Raw genomic sequence first — 21,819 nt, 5'->3', positions numbered from 1 at the left:
GGTGTGCTCTGTACACCACCTTCAGCTGCATCAGCCCCAGCCTCGCACACAAGGTTGAGGCGGTTACCCTCCGCAGCACACACACCACAATCCGTCCTCCAGCATCCCCAACCCCCCCCCCCACTAACTCTTCCTCCCACTTCACCCTCCTTGGACACCCTATCCTCCTCCAAAATCCTCCCGTAAATCGCTGAGACAACCCCCCCTGCTGACAGCACCGCCTGCAGCAACGAGAAGGCAGGCGCGATAGGGAAGGTCGGGAAAACCTTCCTGGCAAAGTCCCTCACCTGAACATTCCCCCGCGTCAGCCCCTCGCTCAGCTCCTGCAAATTCGCAAACCGCCCTCCCAGAAACAATGTTTAATTTCTTTAATCTCCCTCTTCCCAGACCCGGAACATTGCGTCCATCCTCCCCGGCTTGAACCCATGATTCCTCCTAATAGGCATTCCCCCCCTAACGCCACCTACCTCCGAAACTACCTCCAGATCTTCAGTATGGCCACTACCACTGGACTCACCGAGTACTTCCCTGGGGCTATCGGGAGCAGTGGTGTTAATAGCGTCCGAAACCCCAACCCTCTATATGAGCCCGCCTCCATACTCACCCTCCAAGTCCCCACCCTGTTCACTCCCTGAACCTTCTCTGCATTCACTGCCCAATAGTAATACATCAAATATGGGAGGCCTAGACCCCTACCTGCCATCACCTCTGCAGTATCACCTTCTTAATCCTGGCCACCTTCTCCGCCCAAATATACAAGATCAGCCTGTCCACCCGCCTGAAAAATGTCTTGGGCAAAACGACCAGCAGGCACTAAAACAGGAACAAGAATCCCGGCAAAACGTTCATCATTACTGCCCGCATCCAGCCCACCAACGACAGAGGGAGATTGTCCCTCTCAGCAGGTCAGCCTTCATCCTCCCCATCAAGCTACTGACATTGAACTTCCGGAGACCTGCCCAATCCCAGCCTAACTACACCCCCAATTACCTAAAGTGAGAAGCTGCCAACCAAAATGGCAGCCCCACCCCCCACTCCCGCTCCCAAAGAAGAGACCATAACAAAAAACAACTTACTTTTCTCGAAATTCAATTTCTACTCCGGAAAGTTCCAAATCTCTGAAGCAACCCCATTACACTCCCCACCGAAGAGCTCGGCTCCAAAACATAAATCATCTGCATACAAGGACACCTTATGCTCCACCACCGCCCTTCATTATCCCCTTCCACAACCCCGAGCTCCTTCGCACAATGACCAAGGGCTGTAGAGAAAATGCAAACAGGAGCAGGGGGGGGATGACATGTGGCATGCCTGCCTCGTCCCCCGACGTAATGCAAAGTACCCTGAATTCATATTATTTGCACGCATGCTCATCAACGGCTCCTTATATATTAGCTGCAACCACGCCACAAACTTTGGCTCAATCTCAAATTACTTCATCAAATAAATCCACTCCATCCGATCAAATGCCTTCTCCGCATCCAAAGTCACCACCACCACCTCCGTCTCCCTTCCCTCTGACGGAGAAACCACCACATTCAACAGTCTCCTCACATTCGAGGACAACTGACTTTCCTTTACAACCCCCATCTGATCCTCCACAATCACCTTCGGAAGGCACCCCTCCAACCTTAACGGCAGCACCTTCACCAATGTCTTGGCATCCACATTCAGCAGAGATATGGGCCTGTATGACACACACTCCACCGGATCCTTATCCTTTGAAAGCAACAACGAAATCAAGGCCTGCCCTATCGTTTGTGGCAAGACACCCCGTCCATCGTGTCCTTGAACATTTCCACCATCAACGGCGCCAGCATATTCTTCGATATTTTATAAAATTCGACCAGGAACCCATCTGGCTCCGAAGCCATCCTTGCCTGCATCCTCCCGATTGCCATTTTCGCCATTCCCCCTCCATGGGCCCGGCCATCGCCTTTGCACATGCCCTCCCTAGCGGAGTTAGCAAGCGCAGCTTGGACCTGTCCACCCATGTTCCAATCCACCCCCCCACCAATCAACTCATGGGTATCCAGATCCCAAGGTAGTCTTCACAAATCCCGCATCATCCCAATTGGGGGCATATACGCTTACCAGCGCCACCAGCCTCCCCTCCGACGTATCCGTAACCATTAGGTACTTGCTCCCCCTGATCCACCACCACCTTCTCCATCTGTAATCTCACCCGCTTGCCCACCAAAATCTCACCCCCCCCCCACCCCTTACTATAAAACTCCAAATGAAACACCTGGCTCACTCATCTCTTCCTACGCCTCACCTGATCCTTCATCCTCAAATGGGTCTCGAGCAGCATCACCACACTGACTTGTGAACTCTTCACAATGTGCAAAAATTCTCATTCTATTCACCGGTCCCCTAACTCCTTACATTTCACGTCACCATTTCCCCCCCCCCCATCTATCCTCCCAGGCCCTGCCAATCTGGCCAGACTCACCCCATCCTTTTGTTACTGTCGACCACCTCCCCCACTCCCAAGAATGCCCCATCAACTTCCTCTTGAAAACACCTCACCCAGTCTCGATCTCCTCCCCCCACCATTCAAACCTCCCAGGTCCATTATCCAGGCTTCAACGACTGCAGCCCCTCCCCCCACCACACTACCTTGCCAAAGACCCCCCTGCTCAGTAACCTAGCCCCACATGCACAAATCCCACCTCCCTCGAACCAAGAAACAAAAAAGGAACCACACCCATAAGGATAAAGAACACACATAAATAAACCTCCCAGAAAGACAATCCCATCCTCACCAACCAAGTCCAAATCCCAACTCTTTATCTCAGTCCCAGTCCTTCAGCCTCAATGAACGCCTCCGCTGCCTCCACCGTCTCAAAATAAAAATCCCTCGAATTGAGCCACTCTCAGCTTTACTGGGTAGACCACTCAGAACCTCAATCTGCTGCCTTCACCCAACCAAAGGGCACCCGCCTTGTCACCAACTCCACCGGCAGATCTTGGTACATGTTTATACCAACACCTTCTCACTTCACATCTTGTTTCTGCTTTGCCTATCCCAAAACCTTCTCCTTCACATGGTAGCTGTGGAAGCAGACTATGACCATCCTTCGTGGCTCATTTACTTCGGCTTCAGCCTGAGCAACTGAGGTGCTGTCCAACTTTTAACGGGAGGGTTCTTTCCCCACTCCCATCAACTCCGCAAACAACTTTGCAAAGTACTTTGTTGCCTTCGGGCACTCCACCTTTTCGGGCACTATCCTCAAATTTTGCCTTCTCGACCTGTTCTCCACGTGCTCCACCATGGCTCTGAGCCCTTTGTTGACCTCCACCACCCTCCGCAGATCCTCACCCATCGAGATGAACTGGTCATTGTGCTGTGACAGCCTCCTCCACCCAGTTTAACTGCTCTCCTTGCTCTTACACCTCGATCTTTATCACTGCCACCTTTACTGGGGCAATCGCCTCCTCCACCCACTCTAAGTGAAGCCGTCATCTCCCTCTGAAGCATCTCAAATGCTCGGCAAACAGCTTTTCAAACTCCACCTCGGTCAGAGATTCCACCGTGAGTGGAGCGGCCCCACCCAACGACCCAGCCCTGCAGGACTCACTGGCCCCTTATTTCCAGAACACTTATTCTGGGTCTTCAGCATTCCCCAACCTTCTCATGACTTCCCACACCAACTCATCCAAAAACTACCCCCGAGAAAGGGCATAAAAGTCTAAGAAATAGAGACTCTAACAAGAGCCACCTAACATGCGAGCTCCATCCAAGTGTCACGAATAGAAGTATCTGATTTTAAGATTAATAACTGTCACCATCAACTGGCACATTCTCCAAGGCAACACCTCTACCAAACAGTGTCTACTTGCCAACCAGCCAGCACGCTCTTCTCATACAGTATAAATTGATGTTCCAGTTACATTTGGTATTCCTGCAAATTGTCCTTATGAGTGCAAGACAAAAAGCTTCAACAAAAATGTCTATTTTTCAGCAATAATCTTAAAATGAAGGCAGTGGTTTTGTATTTTCCCCATCTCAGTTTCTCTGTATCTTATTTATTAAATCCCTTTAATATGTAAAAGAGTTTGATTAGTTCAGCACTCAAACATTACGGTCAAGGGAATACAAGATAAATTTATGCAACTTGGGCACACAATTTAACTATTTTGTATTATAATTCTGGTATATCTGTGCTGCCCCCCCACCAAGGCCAATGTCCAAGATTAACAGCCTGAATCATTAACCCTACCTTCCTCTCTCCATTGAGGATGCTGTCCAAGCCGCCGGGCACTTCCATTATTTGATGTTTCACATTAAATACACAAGCAGTTGCTTTTCATTCCTCATTCAATACTGTAATTAAATGCCACAACTGGTCTGGATTATATTGCATTAGCTCATCTCAATCAAAGTAACTGGAAGGATGAACTGGTATCAATGTCTTTGGACAGAAGATTCAGCAACTGCTCCCATTTCTCTACAGCATTTATCTATGCTCTGACTGAAAGGATGTCCTCTCTTCATTGTTATTGATGCTTCATTCTGAGCTCCTTTTTGTCAGTGCTGGGTTGCCATTACCTTCTGCTGTTTGGGACAGGGTAAACAAGCAGGTCCCAGGTCCACCTTAGCCTGAATAGGAATCAAACCCATATTGTTGACGTTATTCTGAACCACACACCAGCTATCCACCCAATCAAACTAACCAGCCCCATTCCTCTACTCCATTAAATGACAAAAGTGGAGGACTTGGTTGGCATGGCCATAGCATCCCCTTCCTCTCATCAGATTGCCTCTTTTTTGGACAAAGGCTATTTGGGGGAGGGTCAGGAGAGTTAATGGCACCTGGGCAACCACATACCAGCAACGGTCAACATCCTTGGGAAAGGAGGGGAGAGAAAAACATGTTTGTCGAATAGGAAATGTTACAAATGTCACTGACTTTTAATCTGCTCATGTCCAACTCTAAAACAAGATTCGGATTATTTGAAACTTCTTCAGATTTGAAGTTGATCTGCACGATTTCACCGTTGATAGTCAGAAATTGTGGTTCTGTAGCTCACCGACAAGGTGCTTGGTAAATTCTGTGGGGTTGGGGGGGGGGATATTTGTTCACTGCGTCAATACGCAGACTGATGTGATTGACCAGGGGCAGACAGCACTGCTGGGCTGTATATGTATATGCTTCCGGAACTGTCTACTCCCAAGGAATAAATGTGATCTGTGTAAGATCGCTTGAAGCAGCACAACATGAATGAGTTTTCCCCAAGCGCAGGGACAGCAAATAGTTGAAGAAGACCCTGAGCAAGATGTTTTGGTAAAACAGAATGGCCTGAATTTTCAGGATAGTGAGCGTTCAGTGCCCGTCATCCTCAGAGTCTGCAGGGAACGTGTCCTCTTCGACCCAGTCACATATATTGCCGTTCCATACTCAATTCAGCGTTAATTGGCAGCAGGCGGGACTTCTGTCTGCACTTGGCTGACAGTTCTTTAGCCCCTCCAGAAACAGTGCTGCTATGTCTGGAAGAGGTACTGCAGTGCCATGCTTGAGACTAGATCCTAGGGCCGCACCAAGTGCCAGGTGTCTTGGGAGGCGGATATCCTGGGGGATGAGGAACATAAATGCGGACTTACATTTTAAACACTTGTTTTATCACTGTTTGAGAAAACACTCAATCTCCAAAACTGCTGACAACAGAAAAAAAAATGACGCTTATTGTCACAAGTAGGCTTCAAATGAAGTTACTGTGAAAAGCCCCTAGTCGCCACATTCCGGCGCCTGTTCGGGGAGGCTGTTACGGGAAGTGTTACGGGAAGCAAAAGGAACAAGAGTTGGTCATACTGCCCTCCGAGCCTGCTCTACAATTCAATAAGATTCATAGCTTATGGCCTCAATTCCACTTTCCAGCCTGTTCCCCATAATCCTCGACTCCCAAAACTTTGCCTATCTCTGCCTTGAATGTACTTTAACAAGTCAGCCTCCACAACACAGTAAAATAAATGTGGTTGTAATATTTACCTTGATCACAAGCTTTACATTTAAGACATTTTTCCAAGCCATTTGGGTGTTCGACAAATTCACCGTCTGTGCATGGTTTACATGTTGTACCAAAATTTCCCTGGCAATGGCTGTATACTATAGTGCCTGCAAAAAAAGTCAGTTATGAAATTATCAGACCGCTTGTAGAAAACTGTCAGAAAAGGATTTTGCTGCAAAGCACTAAGAAAATAAATTAATTGGAAATGAGAGGAGAACCTTTATTATTTTTAGACAGCAATAACAAAAGTTCAGGAATCACAGGAAGATTATAGTGTAATCAAGGATCTTACACATTACACATGTAAGGAATACAAGTTTAGGTGTTTACCCATTAGATAGCTCTAAACAATCCAGAAAGGTTAGGGCTGCTGAATATTAAATTTACAGTTTAATACATCTTCAGACTACGGCTGCAATTCCACTTGCTTTGGGTGCTTTTCCATACTCATTAAAAGTCTCAATAATTGACAGTGGTCTAGCTAGTGCAGAATTACTTAAAAAAAATAAAAATTTAGAGTACCCAATTATGGGGCAATTTCACGTGGCTCATCCACCTACCATTCACATCTTGTGTTGTGGGGTGTGACCCACGCAGATACAGGGAGAATGTGCAAACTCTACAGGGACAGTGTCCAGGGTCGGGATCAAATCCAGACCCTCGGTGCCGTGAGGTAGTAGTGCTAACCACTGCACCACCACGCTGCCCCCTGAATTTTAATGCGCACGAATCAGTTTCTTCCAGGACAGCAAGCTGGGATTGCTGACAGTAGTCTCAGCTTCCACTGCAGCACCATAGAGTCCGCAGCTTGTGCTGTGATGAAAAGCAAGATATCGGCCAAAAGACACAGCATAATTGTTGGTTGCACAGTGTTTATGGAACATTTATTCATGATCTATTTCATATCCATTCCATCTTGGAAAGTGTGCGCTCCAAGCTCTGTGGAATGCCCTGTGTCAAGTTGATGCTGGGCTGGACTTCTCCATTAACACTGAATGAAGTTTTTCCTGCAGGTTTCACCGTCTACCAAGCATTTGGGGTGCGTACACCCATCATTAGCCTTTATCTGTAGCCTGGCTTCGATACAGTCGTCATTAGAGTCCTCTGCTGTAGAATTAGTGTGCAACCTAATGGCATTTGATGATGTCCTTGCTAACCGTGATAACTTGTGTGAGCTACATCCAGGTCCTTGGGACTGGATTCCTGGCATTGACGTCTTCTACTTCCTCTTGTCAGTGTCTTCTTGGCTTGTGCCTGGAAGGCACAGAATGTCTATTTTTTCGTTCATCTCTTCCACCAAGATCTCCAGTACAGCTTCTGAAAATCTCGGTTTTCGCTCTCTCCAGTTGCCAGCCATTATTGCTTCTTTCACAACCCAAATCGAGAATAATCTCAGCATGATCAGCAGGCAGAAGGTCCTTCCACTTTAACAGGTATTGTCAAGATACCAACCCTCCCGTACCAGCCCCCCCGGACAGGCGCTGGAATGTGGCAACTAAGGGCTTTTCACAGTAACTTCATTGAAGCCTACTTGTGACAATCATTTCATTTCATTTTCACTATTGGCTCTCCTGCTGGGCTGTGTAGCCATTGAACGGAAAGCATTACAAGGCGTAGGCAGTCCAGGTTTGACATTTTGCAAGTATTTCAAATAGTGGGTGTGGCTGAATAGCGTATCACAGTCCATGTGCCCTTTTTCAGGGATTATCCAATTTAACCCTTTGTATGTTTCAGTAAGGATTGAAGGTCCTCGTTTTTTATCCGACTCAGATGCCCTGTAGAACACTTGCTGTGTTAGGTGAGATACCCAATTAGGGCAACCCTCTGCTCAAAGGGCTACAAAACGTTTGCGGCAGCTGTCAGCAAGGTGAATGGCTCATTGCAAAACATGGAGCAGTCAATATTAGCAGCAGCATTGTGATATGAAAGCCCAGTGAGCATCCTCTCAAAGTCTAGTCTTATTTATGATTTGAATAAGTAAACCTGAAAATGAATGTTTCAAAGTTCATTCTGGTCAAATTAGAAACAAGTTTATGTACAAATACTATTGGGTAGGTGTCATTGGAAAATACAAGTTTAAAAAAAAATTTAGAATACCCAATTATTTTTTTCAATTAAGGGGCAATTTAGAGTGGCCAATCCACCTACCTGGTACATCTTTGGAAGCGAGACCCACGTGGACTGGGGGAGATTCTGCAAACTCCCCACGGACAGTGACCCGGGGCCGGAATCGAACCCGGGTCTTCAAGCACTGTGAGGCAGCAGTGCTAACCACTGTGAGGCAGCAGTGCTAACCACTGTGCCACTCTGTCATTGGAAAACATATTCAAAAATAAAATTGTTAGTGAAAACTTTAAATACTGAAAGAATTAGTGATCTGAATACTTCTGAGAAACTGAAATGATTTACACAAAAATTAAACTGAGACCTCAATTAAAAGAAGGAGAAACAGGAGCCACATGTCTCACACAATAATAATAATAATCTTTATTATTGTCACAAATAGGCTTACATTAACACTGCAATGAAGTTAATGTGAAAAGCCCCTCGTCGCCACATTCCGGTGCCTGTCCGGGTACACAGAGGGAGAATTCAGAATGTCCAATTCACCTAACAGCACATCTTTCGGGACTTGTGAGTGGAAACCGGAGCACCCGGGAGGAAACCCACGCAGAGACAGGGAGAACATGCAGACTCCGCACAGACAGTGACCCAAGCCGGGAATCGGACCTGGGTCCCTGACATTTTGAAGGAACAGTGCTAACCACTGTGCCGCCCTAAGGCAACTGGCATTGATAAGGGAACATTTATTAATGATGCATTTTATGTGAACAAAACCATAACATTAGCACTTTCAAAAGTGAAAGAAAATGACCATGTTTGTGTGGTGGTGATGATAATCGTTTAAAATAGGGGCCATCACTGACCTGGTGAACACATTGAGCAACACCCTCCATTGTGCACGTACTCGCCAGGCCCACAAGGCATCACGACTTGTTGGTTAAGAACCAGTACGAGGATGGAAATAATCTGTTATGAGAGAACTGAATTGACATGCATTTCCATTGATACATTTTACTTTGTGCACATTTTTCCTTCCAGGATAAACAACCTGTCCGGTTTAAACTCTTTTCACGTAATATCATGTCTCAGAGCACATTATAGCAGCTTTATAAAACACAATATGATACCGGGCCACAGAAGGACAAAGGACCAAAAGGGTTAGTCAAAGGGTGGGTTTTAAGGAGCATCCTAAATGAGCAAGGGAAGGTAGAGAAACATTGCAGGTTTGGTGAGGGAATTCCAGGGCTTATATCCTTGGCAACTGAAGGCACGGTCACCAATGATGGCGTGTTTAGTGAACTTTGCAATTTCAAACTAGTGTTCCTTCAACGGAGAGGTACAGTCCGAGCTGTGGAACTCTCCACCCATGTCAAAGCTGATCGTCCATGAGAATTAAACATTTTCATTAGGAACACTCATCTCAGCTGATTTTTAATAACAGGATTTTCCGTTTTACTTAGTTCAAATGTCCATAAATAAATCAGTTTGTTTTCAAATATTACAGCACTGAAATATGAAGTGCTTGGAAAAAAAACATTTAATCAAAGATATTACAATATTTGTGAGTTTAAAAGGAGGGTACAGATAACAATAACCTTGATAAGTAATGAAAAGCAATCATGCAACTGAAAAAAGATGTCTGAACGAATCAATGCTCTGTATGGATTTTTTAAGCCCATTTTACTTTGCTCTGAAGGCTCTGTTGTGACAATTAAAAGACGACAATTCGATTATTATCACTAAAACAAGAAGAGTGTTTAATTTGGAGGTAGGTGACTGAGGGAGTTCAGCGAGGAGGGAGCAAGGTGATCTTTTGAGTATCGTGTGTACGGTTGGGTGAGTATTTACTATTTTCATATTCTTACACTTTTTACGGTCCTATTTTGTGGTTTATCATTTGTACAGGTTATACTCTGCAACAACGAGGAGCAGGGAAAAAGGGCCCAGAGTAATTGATATTATTTGATATTAAGTATTTTCCAAAAAGGTTTAATCTAAAGGGTTAAGTCATGGTAGGTGAGCTCAAAGTTGTGGCGTGCTCTTCTTGTTGTTTGTGGGAAGCAAGGAAAATGTCTTAATTGTGACTATCTTCAAGAAAGGAGACAGTTCCGCCACAGGAAAGGTCATCAACTGCCTCGTCCCAGTGACTGAAGAGCTCCTCCCGGGGCCTCAGTGCAGCTTCCGCCCATCAAGAGGCTCAGTGGACATGATCTCTCTGGCAGAAGGCAGAGAGTGGGGGTAAAGGGGTCTTTTTCAGGATGGCAGCCGGTGACTAGTGGTGTGCATCAGGGGTCTGTGCTGGGACTACAATTTTCACAATATACATTAATGATCTGGAAGAAGGAATTGAAGGCACTGTTGCTAAGTTTGCAGATGATACAAAGATCTGTAGAGGGACAGGTAGTATTGAGGAAGCAAGGGGGCTGCAGAAGGATTTGGACAGGCTAGGAGAGTGGGCAAAGAAGTGGCAGATGAAATAGAATGTGGAAAAGTGTGAGGTTCCTTGGAAGGAGGAATGGAGGCATAGACTATTTTCTAAATAGAGAAATGCTTTGGACCAGCCTCCCCAAACAGGCGCCGGAATGTGGCGACTAGGGGCTTTTCACAGTAACTTCATTTGAAGCCTACTTGTGACAATAAATGATTTTCATTCATTTTCATTTTTCAAATCAGAAGCACAAAGGGACTTGGGAGTCCTTGTTCACAATTTTCTGAAGGTTAACGTGCAAGTTCAGTCGGCAGTTAGGAAGGCAAATGCAATGTAAGCATTCATGTCGAGAGGGCTAGAATACAATACCAGGGGTGTATACGGCTCTTGTCAGACCCCATTTGGAGTATTGTGAGCAGTTTTGGGCCCCCTATCTAAGGAAGATATGCTGGCCTTGGAAAGGGTCCAGAGAAGGTTCCCAACAATGATCCCTGAAATGAAGAGCTGGTGATATGAGTAATGGTTGAGGACTCTGGGTCTGTACTCTTGGGAGTTTAGAAGGATGAGGGGAGGGGGATCTTAGTAAAACTTACAGGATACTGCAACCTGGATAGAGTGGACGTGGAGAGGATGCTTCCACTTGTAGGAAAAACTAGAACCAGAGGACACACAATCTTAGACTGAAGGGACGATCCTTTAAAACAGAGATGAGGAGGAATTTCTTCAGCCAGAGAGTGGTGAATCTGTGGAACTCTTTGCCGCAGAAGGCTGTGGAGGCCAAATCACTGACTGCCTTTAAGACAGAGATAGATAGGTTCATGATTAATAAAGGGATCCGGGGTTATGGGGAAAAGGCAGGAGAATGGGGATGAGAAAAATATCAGCCATGATTGAATAGACGTGATGGGTCGAGTGTCCTAATTCCGTGATGGACCGCGTGGCCTATTCTGCTCCTCTGGCTTATGGTCTTCAGCGCGTGACAAATCCCGGAAAAGTGTAGGGATGTTTCTCTGGTTGGCAATCAGTAGCTAGTGGTGTCCCTCAGGGATCAGTGTTGGTCCTACAACTGTTCACAATTTACATAGATGATTTGGAGTTGGGGACCAAGTGCATTGTATCCAAGTTTGCAGACGACACTAAGATGAGTGGTAAAGCAAAAAGTGCAGAGGAAACCGGAAGTCTGCAGAGGGATTTGGATAGGTTAAGTGGATAGGTTAAGTGAATGGGCTAGGGTCTGGCAGATGGAATACAATGTTGTCAAATGTGAGGTTATCCATTTTGGTAGGAATAACAGCAAAAGGGATTATTATTTAAATGATAAAATATTAAAACATGCTGCTGTGCTGAGAGACCTGGGTGTGCTCGTTAATGAGTCGCAAAAAGTTGGTTTACAGGTGCAACAGGTGATTAAGAAGGAAAATGGAGTTTGTCCTTCATTGCTAGAGGGCTGGAGTTTAAAACTATGAAGGGAACAGGATAGATGCGGTCAGGTTGTTTCCACTGGCGGGTGACAGCAGAACTAGGGGACATAGCCTCAGATTAAGGGGAAGTAGATTTAGGACTGAGTTTAGGAGGAACTTCTTCACCAAAGGGTTGTGAATCTATTGAATTCCCTGCCCAGTGAAGCAGTTGAGGCTCCTTCATTAAAAGTTTTTAAGATAAAGATAGATAGGTTTTTTTTAAGAATAAAGGGATTAAGGGTTATGGTGTTTGGGCCAGAAAGTGGAGCTGAGTCCAAAAAAGATCAGCCATGATCTCATTGAATGGCAGAACAGGTTCGAGGGTCCAGGTGGCCTACTCCTGCTCTGAGTACTTATGTTCTCATGAGCAGCATCAACCCTTGTAAAATCTTATATCTTCTGCCCCAGGACAGTCTTTCACTACTCCACTAAGTTACTTTAACACCACTAACCCCCTCCCAGTCATGCCTCTGTCTCCATCTCCCACCCCTTTCCCCTGGTGTAGTCTAATGGGCATCAGCTTTGGCCCAGAATTGGAGAGCCAGTGGAATCTCGTAGTACCATGTTAAAGGGTAGGTGAAACAGCATCATCATACCCCAAAGACATTGATGAAGGGACGTTCGCCTGGTGCACATCATCTACATCATGAAAGACCATTCTAAATATACATTGGCCGGACACTTTATTTAAGGGGGGGGGGGCATAATTCTAGTTTGCCTTTTCATGGGCATTCATGAGATGCAAATAAGGTTCCCATCATGGATCAGCAGCAAAGCCTTTAGCCCAGAGGTGGGCAAACTTTTCCGTGCAAGGGCCACATTCAGAAATTCACAATTTTAAAGGGCCGCATAGTATATTAAGTAAAATAATTACTTCACCCGGTTATGATTCTGGGCGCCTCATATAGAACATAGAACAGTACAGCACAGAACAGGCCCTTCGGCCCTCGACGTTGTGCCGAGCAATGATCACCCTACTCAAGTCAACGTATCCACCCTATACCAGTAAGTAACCCAACAGCCCCCCCCCCCCATTAACCTTAATAAAAATAATTAAAAATTTAAAAAAAATTTTTTTTTTTTTTTAATGACTTGGTGGGCCGCATGCGGCCCGCGGGCCGTAGTTTGCCCACCCCTGCTTTAGCCCAACATAAAAATCAGGAGAACAAAATTCCAAACTGACTGGCCATTACTCCAAATTTTGTGTTTCCTTGCTCGCTACTGGAGAGAGAGTGGAAAATTCTGCCCATTTGAGGAGAAGGCCATTCAGCCCCTTGAACCTGCTCTGTCATTTAATAAGATTATGGCTACAAGGTACAAGTAAGTTGCCTGGGTGAGTACGGCTCCAATTCAACACCATCCAAGACAAAGCAGCCTGCTTGTTTGGCACCCCACTCAACATTCACTTCATACACCACCGATACACAGTGGCAGCCGTGTGTAGCTACAAGATGCACTACAGAAACTCACCAAAGTTCCTTCAACTGAACCTTCCAAAGCCGTGGCTTCTACTATCTATAAGCACAAGGGCAGCAGATGCAAGGGAACACTACCACCTCCAGGCCAGGCCACCATCCTGACTTGGAGCTATATCACCATTCATTCACCACTGCTGGGTCACAATCCTGGAACTCACTCCCTATCAGCACTGTGGGTGCACCTACACCACATGGACTGCAGCAGTTTAAGAAGGCATCACACCACCACTTCCGAGGGAAATTATCGATGGGGAATAAAAATGCCGGTCGAGTTAGCAATACACACTTGCCGTGAAAGAAAATACAATGCTTTATCCATTGGCAATGCAATGGTCTTAGGATATAAAGAACTCTTACCCGTTTCATTATTCGTCTAGTACCTGATAATATAAGAATGATGTAAATCAATTTCTGAAAGGAATCTGCAACATTTATATAAATATTTTCATATTTTACTGATAATAGCTTTATATTTACACAGAAAAAAAAAAGAATCACATTTTGAATGGTGGGACTTGGAAACACAATCTCTGGATTCTTAAACCAGACACATGTACCTCAGATTTGACACATTCTTTGCACATTTTTACTTCCTAAATCCCTCTGCACCCAGGCCAAATTCTCTTAACACTGGAAATTAGTTTTCAATTATTCTATCTCTAATTAAATTGCCATTTTTAAATTTTGCAGACTGTTATGCTTATTGTTACGTACGTGACATCGGAGATGTCTGTGGATATTTCCTGTGCCCTGGCTCCGTGAACACACACACGGACACACACCTCCCTAGAGTAACTGATATTATTTGATATTAAGTATTTTCCAAAAAGGTTTAATTTAATTTAAATTTCATGGCAGGAGAGCTCAAAAGTTGTGGTGTGATCTTCTTGTTTTATGTGGGAAGCAAGGAAAATTTCTTAATTGTGACCATCTAGTCCACGTTTGTAAATACTTGCAGTAATTCATGCCCATGAGACTTCCACCTAAGAGGAGCGGAGCTTTGCGGAAGGTCGGAGCACACTTGTGTCCAACCTATTAATCACATTTAAATGCACGCATATGTTGGTTTACCCTCCCCCACTGGCACAGGGCAAACCTTGTTATCGCCACCATGGAGGGACCGGAGCATGGCGCCCAAATCAGGGCCGGACAAGATCTTTATTTTGGCCAGACAGCAGATTTCCACCCGATCGTGATTCACATTGCTGGCGTCATACGGTAAACAATTCAGCCTGGCAGCTTGGTTCATTCTCTGGGGTCAAATATTATTGAGACAGGCAGGAAAGTCGATCTGGCCAACCATGATCTTATTGAATGGTGGAAGAAGCTCAATAAACAGAATGACCTATTCCTGCTCCCATTTCCCAAGATTCTTATGATCTGACTTTGTTACAATCATCAGACTAGTTCACTCGGGTTCACTGCATTCCTTTTCCACAAGAACAAAAAATTTCTGGTCATCACCGGAATCTAATCTGTACTATCAATATTCTACACACAGGGCAGCACGGTGGCACAGTGGTTAGCACTGCTGCCTCACGGCACTGAGGACCAGGGTGCGATCCCAAACCCGGGTCACTGTCCGTGTGGAGTTTGCACATTCTCCCCATGTCTGCGCAGGTCTCACCCCACAACCCAAAGATGTGTCGGGTAGGTGGATTGGCCACGCCAAATTGCCCCATAACTGGGTGAAAATAATCCTACACATTCCCCATTCACATTCCTCCTAATGATGTTCTTTTCTTGAGCTGCAGTTGTTCAGTTTGAGGTGATCTTTGCAAATCATTTCTCCACCTCCAAAAGTATGAATGTCTTTTGCGGTGCGCCGATTGGAATTGAATATAGTATTGCAAATGGCAGCACAGCGTCACAGTGGTTAGCACAGGTGCTTAACAGTACCAGGGTCCCAGGTTCGATTCCCGGCTTGGGTCACTGTCTGTGCGGAGTCTGCACAACCTCCAGGTGCTCCGGTTTCCTCCCACAAGTCCAAAGATTTGCAGGTCAGGTGGATTGGCCATGCGAAATTGCCCCTTAGTGTCCAAAAAGGTTAGGTGGGGATTCAGGGATAGGGTGGAAGTGTGGGGTTAAGTAGGGTGCTCTTTCCAAGGGCCGGTGTAGACTCGATGGGCTGAATGGCCTCGTTCTGCACTGCAAATTCTGTGATCTATAAATGGAATCTGACCAGTCCATTTCAAAGCTTCAGATCTGGAAATTTAAACTTGGGGATTCTTCCCAGCCCCAGCCACGACTGAAGGTTGGGCTGCCCTCCAATCATCTGCTGAATTGGTCAAAGTTACATAATGCAAATTGTTGCTGGATGATCTCACAGGAGTAACAATGGTGAGTGCACCTCTTCATGTTTCTCAACGGCATCATTCCCCTCAGCCCTTCTACCATTCTCAACTATCACCTCCTCTCCATCACATCCTTCAAATATCACTGAGACAGACGAAAACAGCTCTTTTTGCGCATGTTTGTGCCTATGTATGCAAAATAAATATACTCACACGTCCACAAGGAGACCTTTTCTCTAAGCGTAAAGTAGCAATACTTTACAAAATATAATAATTTGATGTAGACGCTTGTCCAGCTCTTCAATTAAAGAAATCCAGCTTCTGAAATAAAAGGAAAAAAAGACATCAGACCATAATCATGATTATATGAACTTACAAAAAACAGGAAAAGACGAACTGGTCCAATTAAACTGTCCCAAACTGTTCTGGTGCCTGTGTGTCAGGGCAAGAATCTTTCTACCTTGTAGATGCCATGTGGATTCCCAGGAGATGAGAAACCAAATAAAAACCATGTCATGCATTGTAACCAATACCCTTCTGTACAATATGTCACGTGATGATGTGGTAACATCAGAGGTGCTTGGAACATTCCCCAATCTTCCATCTTAGGTGCTGCTTGCTCAGTTTATGTGTAAAGATCTAATAACTGGTTGAGTAAGCCACAGTGTGGCAACCTGGTGATTCTTTGTCTTCACTGTGAAGTAAAACCCCTTGAACCGTAACAGAATTAAAGACAAAGTTGGCGACGAGGATATTTTGCCAGAAATAGTCAGAACTACTAACTCAGACCTGGATCTTGAATGAGAGGGAGAGGGAGAGACAGAGACACACACACACACAGAAAGAGAGAGAGCGGGGGAGACAGAGAGAGAGAGAGCGGGAGAGAGAGAGAGAGCGGGAGAGAGAGAGAGAGAGAGAGAGAGAGAGAGAGCGAGAGAGCGAGAGAGCGAGAGAGCGAGAGAGCGAGAGAGAGAGAGAGAGAGAGAGAGAGAGAGCGAGAGAGAGAGCGAGAGAGAGAGCGAGAGAGAGAGCGAGAGAGAGAGCGAGAGAGAGAGAGAGAGAGAGAGAGAGAGAGAGAGAGAGCGCGAGTGGGAGAGAGTGGGAGAGAGGGAAAGGTGACGCTATAGACACATTCAATGGGAATGCAGAATGATTTTTCTGGTGGCACCGCCCTCGTTATTAACGTGGGTGCTGTCAGAGATGGGGGCGGGGGGTCATCTCAGTGATTTCTGGGAATATTTTGGAGGAGAATAGAGTGTCAGTGGAGGGGGTTACAGCCAAGTGGGAGGAGCTGGGAATGGCGCTGGAGGAGGGGTTATGGTGCGAGGCGTTGCGGATGGTGAATGCCTCAACCTCGTGTGCATGACTAGAGTTGATACAGTTTAAGGTGGTACACAGAGCGCTCCTGACGAAGTTGAGGATGAACTGGAGGACATTTGTGAACAGTGTGGGAGGGGTCCGGCCAAACATGTACATATGTTCTGGTCCTGCCTGAAGTTGGAGAGATTTTGGAGGTTGTTTTTCAGCACCATATCGGCAATCCTGCACATAGACAGGAGCCCAGGCACCTGGGGGCCTTTGGGGTATCGGACTTGCCGGAGTTGCAGATGGCGAAGGGGCAGATGTTCTAGCCTTCACCTCACTGATTGCTCACAGGCGGGTCCTGTTGGGGTGGAGGTCAGATTCTCTGCCCTGTGCCTCAGTATAGTATTCATATACATAGATACATAGAAGATAGGAGCGGGAGGAGGCCGTTTGGCCCTTTGAGCCTGCTCCGCCATTCATCATGATCAAGATCAAGGCCGCCTTGACCTTGTTGTTACTCGCTCTCCTCTTGGCCAGCTCTGCACCCAGGTCCTGGTATACTCTGATTTCACTGCCCTCCCAGGTGCAGCACCTCGTCTGCCTGGCCCACCTCATAACTCGCTCCTTGGCCAGGAACCGGCGCAACTGCACCACCATCGTCCTCGGCAGCACGTTCCCCTGGGGCTTCCTCATTCGCGCCCTGTGCCTTCGATCCACCTCCAAAGACCGTGCAAACACACCCTCTCTGAGCAGCGTCTCCATAAACATCTCCACATACACGCTAGCATCGGCTCTTTCACACCCCTGCGGCAGGCCCACGATCCTTGTGTTCTGCCTGCGTGAACGGTTCTCCACATCTTGAACCTTCTCCTGGAGCTGCCTCGGCTGGTCCCGCATCAGCCCATCTCCGCTGCCATCAAGGCAAACTGCTCCTCGTGTTCCCCCACCACCTCCTCCATCTTCTAGATCGCCAGACCCTGGGTCGCCAGCCTAGTTTCCACATGGTCGACCACCGCCTTGATCGAATCCACCACCCTGGCCAGGTCCTCCAGATTCTCCTTCCGTTGCTGGGTGAACTTCTCGTTCAAGAAGCTCACCAGCTAGTCCGCCGACCACTGAGCCGGCAGGGCCGCCCCCTGCCCCTCCGCCATCTCCACGTGCGTTGCAGGCGCCGCACCAGCTCCAACCGACTGATGCCCACTTTTCCGACTGCTTCTGGCCCTCAGCTCCATATACCAGAGGGTCAATCTCTTCCACTCACTCTCCTGCACCTTTTTTCTACCTCACATCCACCTGTTAAGCGGGGAAAACTGCCACGAACAGGAGCCACCAAATGTGCGACCACTACACTCGCACGGCTGCCACCAGAGGTTCACTGTAGTTAGATTCATGTCAAACAAAGGCGTTTGCATGTATGGGGGTTGGGTTTCATTTCAAACTTGTATTGTGCTTAGAGAGTGTACGGTGTAAAAATTTAACAAGTATGAAGAAATGACTGAGCTGTTGCTTAGTAACCAGGGGCCACCTTTAAATTAGAAAACCTTTTCAGTTTAGATTTTAACTGAACCCACGGCAATAGAAGCCGAGTAGAGAGAGAGGAAACAGCTCTGCCAGAGGCAGAATCAGGAGTATGGAGCAATGAGAAGAAAGCAAGTCCCAGAAACTAAAAAAAAAGATTGTTCTAGAAACAATATAGAATGAAAAGAGAGGTCCCAGAAATGTTGTATTTAAAAGGAACTGAAATTTGAACAAGATACTGTTCACTGGAATTCAAATAGAACAGTACAGCACAGAACAGGCCCTTCATAAATAATGCTCTGAGTTAAAGAGGCAACTGCAAGAACCAGATTTAAAGTGAGAAACCAGAGATCAAAGATAAATCAAAAGTTTGGTGTGATCTTACTCCAGCCCGTGAAGCAGTCACGTTCCATTTATGTGGCTGGGTACCTGAGAGATTGCGTGGAAACTTGAATGCACATAGCAATTCAAGGCAGGGGAATACTGAAAGGAGAGTTGGAAATCTTGGAAGTGGATCCTTCCTTTCATTTTATTCTTTCTAGTCCAGCATTTGTTGCCCACCCCAAATTGCCCTTGAACTGAATGGCTTGCTTGACCATTCAAGAGGGGCAGTTAAGAATCAATTTGGAGTCACATGCAGACCAGAGCAGGTAAGCATAGGATGGAAGAATTCCTTTCCTAAAGGACATTGGTAAACTATCCTATAGAACATAGAACAGTACAGCACAGAACAGGCCCTTCGGCCCTCGATGTTGTGCCGAGCAATGATCACCCTACTCAAACCCACGTATCCACCCTATACCCGTAACCCAACAATCCCCCCATTAACCTTACACTACGGGCAATTTAGCATGGCCAATCCACCTAACCCGCACATCTTTGGACTGTGGGAGGAAACCGGAGCACCCGGAGGAAACCCACGCACACACGGGGAGGACGTGCAGACTCCACACAGACAGTGACCCAGCAGGGAATCGAACCTGGGACCCTGGAGCTGTGAAGCATTTATGCTAACCACCATGCTACCGCGCTGCCCTAAATATATAGGATAGGGTGTTTATTATAATCGATGATAGTTTCAGGCCCACCATTACCGAGACTAGCTTAATATTTCAGATTTATTAATTGAATTTAAATTCCACTAGTTGCCGTGGTGGGATTTGAACCTCTGTCCCCAGAGCATTAGCTTAGGCCTCTGGATTACAAGTCCAGTGACATTTCCACACCATCTGCCACCATCTTCCCTACACTGATTAACACTAATCTCCAGATCACCGTTGAAAACAACCCAGGAGAATATGAATCTTCAAACGAAAACAGTGCAGGGAATACTCAGCAACTTGGACAGCATCTTGTGGAGGGAGAAACAGAGTTAATGCTGACAATAATATGAATCCTTCAGAACCCAATTTATGCTTTTACTTCAGATTTCCACCATTGGCAGCATTTTGCTTTTATCGAATAATCTTCCAATAATGGGCTAATTAAGAATGCTTCTACATTCCAGTTGGGAGAGACAAGGCACCAGATACATCGGTATGTCAGAAATCAGAAACAGGAGTGTGGGAATGGTGAAAACTCCAGGAATCTGTCCAGAGTTTGTGACCAGAGTAGACCATAAAATGTACGAGCAGAAATAGGCCATTCACCAAGTTTTTACCCACTCACTTAATCTGTCCATATCCCTCTGTAGAATCGGGTGTCATCTTCATCACATGCCTTCTCACCTATTTTTGTGTCATCTGCAAACACAGTAGTATATTCACTTCCCTCATCCAAGTCATTAATAGATATTGTAAATAATTGTGGCTCCAGCACTTATCCCTGTGGCACTCCACCAGTAACAGGTTGGCATCCTGAAAATGCCTCTATGCATTCTATTAGTTAGCCAATCATCCATCCATACTAATATACTACCCTTAACACCATGAATTATTATCTAAAGTAGCCTTTTGCACGATACCTTATTGAATGCTTTTTGGAAATTTAGATTTAGGCAGGAATGTAGGAGGGTTGATCAGCAAGTTCATGGATGATACAAAATTTGGTGGATGGTAAATAGCGAGGAGGATAACCTTAGATTACAGGAGGGTATAGACAGACTGGTAAGATGGGCTAACCAGTGGGATGCAATCTGGATAAGTGTGAGGTGATGCACTTGGGCAGCACAAAGAAGGCAATGGAATATGATGAATAGCAGCATCCTGGGAAGCACAAGGATCAGAGGGACCTTGGTGGGCATGTACACCGGCCTCCAAATTATAGGAGGGATGTGATCGCCCTGGAAAGGGTGCAGAGGAGATTTACCAGGATGTTGACTGGGCTGGAGAGTTTTAGTTATGAAGAGTGATTGGATAGACTGAGGTTGTTTTCCTTGGAACAAAAGAGGCTGGGGGGAGGGGGGAGAACATGAGTGAGCTGTAATATTATGAGGGGCATAGATAGAGTGGACAGGAAGAAACTTTCCCCCTTGGTGGAGGGAAAAATGACCAGAGGGCATAAATTTAAGGTAAGGTAGCAAGAGGGTTTTTGAGGAAAAATATTTTCACCCAGAGGGTGGTGGGAGTCTGGAACTCGCTGCCTGAAAGGGTGGTGGAGGCAGAGACCCTCATAACATTTAAGAAGTATTTGGATGGGGGCAGCACGGTGGTGCAGTGGGTTAGCCCTGTGCCTCACGGCGCTGAGGTCCCAGGTTTGATCCTGGCCCCGGGTCACTGTCCATGTGGAGTTTCATAGATTTCATAGAATTTACAGTGCAGAAGGAGGCCATTCGACCCATCGAGTCTGCACCGGCTCTTGGAAAGTGCACCCTACCCAAGGTCAACACCTCCACCCTATCCCCATAACCCAGTAACCCCACCCAACACTAAGGACAATTTTAGACACTAAGGGCAATTTATCATGGCCAATCCACCTAACCTGCACATCTTTGTGACTGTGGGAGGAAACTGGAGGAAACCCACGCACACACGGGGAGGATGTGCAGACTCCACACAGACAGTGACCCAAGCCGGAATCGAACCTGGGACCCTGGAGCTGTGAAGCGATTGTGCTATCCACAATGCTACCATGCTGCCCACTTTCCCGTGTTTGCGTGGGTTTCGCCCCCACAACCCATAGATGTGCAGGGTAGGTGGATTGGCCAAACTAAATTGCCCCTTAATTGGAAAAATAAATTGGGTACTCTAAATTTTTTTTAAAAATAAGTATTTGGATGTGCAGTTGCGATGCCAAGGCAGACAGGCTGACCAAGTGCTGGG

At 46.2% G+C, this 21,819-nt stretch overlaps 1 protein-coding gene across 7 annotated transcripts in view; it reads right to left on the bottom strand.

The window, feature by feature from the left end:
* LOC119979672 (tumor necrosis factor receptor superfamily member 14-like) overlaps positions 1-21,819 on the bottom strand; it is a 168,944-nt gene that overhangs the window by 32,715 nt on the left and 114,410 nt on the right. For 2 of the 7 annotated variants that reach the window (XM_038822209.1, XM_038822212.1), the window contains 2 exons: positions 8,940-9,042; positions 5,994-6,119 (listed from right to left, as the gene is read on the bottom strand). The exons of 3 other annotated variants lie outside the window; for them this stretch is intronic. In XM_038822209.1, the coding sequence (XP_038678137.1) occupies positions 5,994-6,119; positions 8,940-9,042 (229 nt within the window). Of the gene's footprint in view, positions 1-5,993; positions 6,120-8,939; positions 9,043-13,799; positions 13,823-15,949; positions 16,058-21,819 lie in introns of all 7 variants that reach the window. 2 more of the 7 variants (XM_038822208.1, XM_038822211.1) reach the window with 2 other exon arrangements.

Source organism: Scyliorhinus canicula, chromosome 16 (assembly GCF_902713615.1).
Source record: "Scyliorhinus canicula chromosome 16, sScyCan1.1, whole genome shotgun sequence".
Lineage (NCBI taxonomy): Eukaryota > Metazoa > Chordata > Chondrichthyes > Carcharhiniformes > Scyliorhinidae > Scyliorhinus > Scyliorhinus canicula.
Note: the sequence above shows the minus strand (reverse complement) of the source record. Positions and strands in the feature narration are given on the sequence as shown.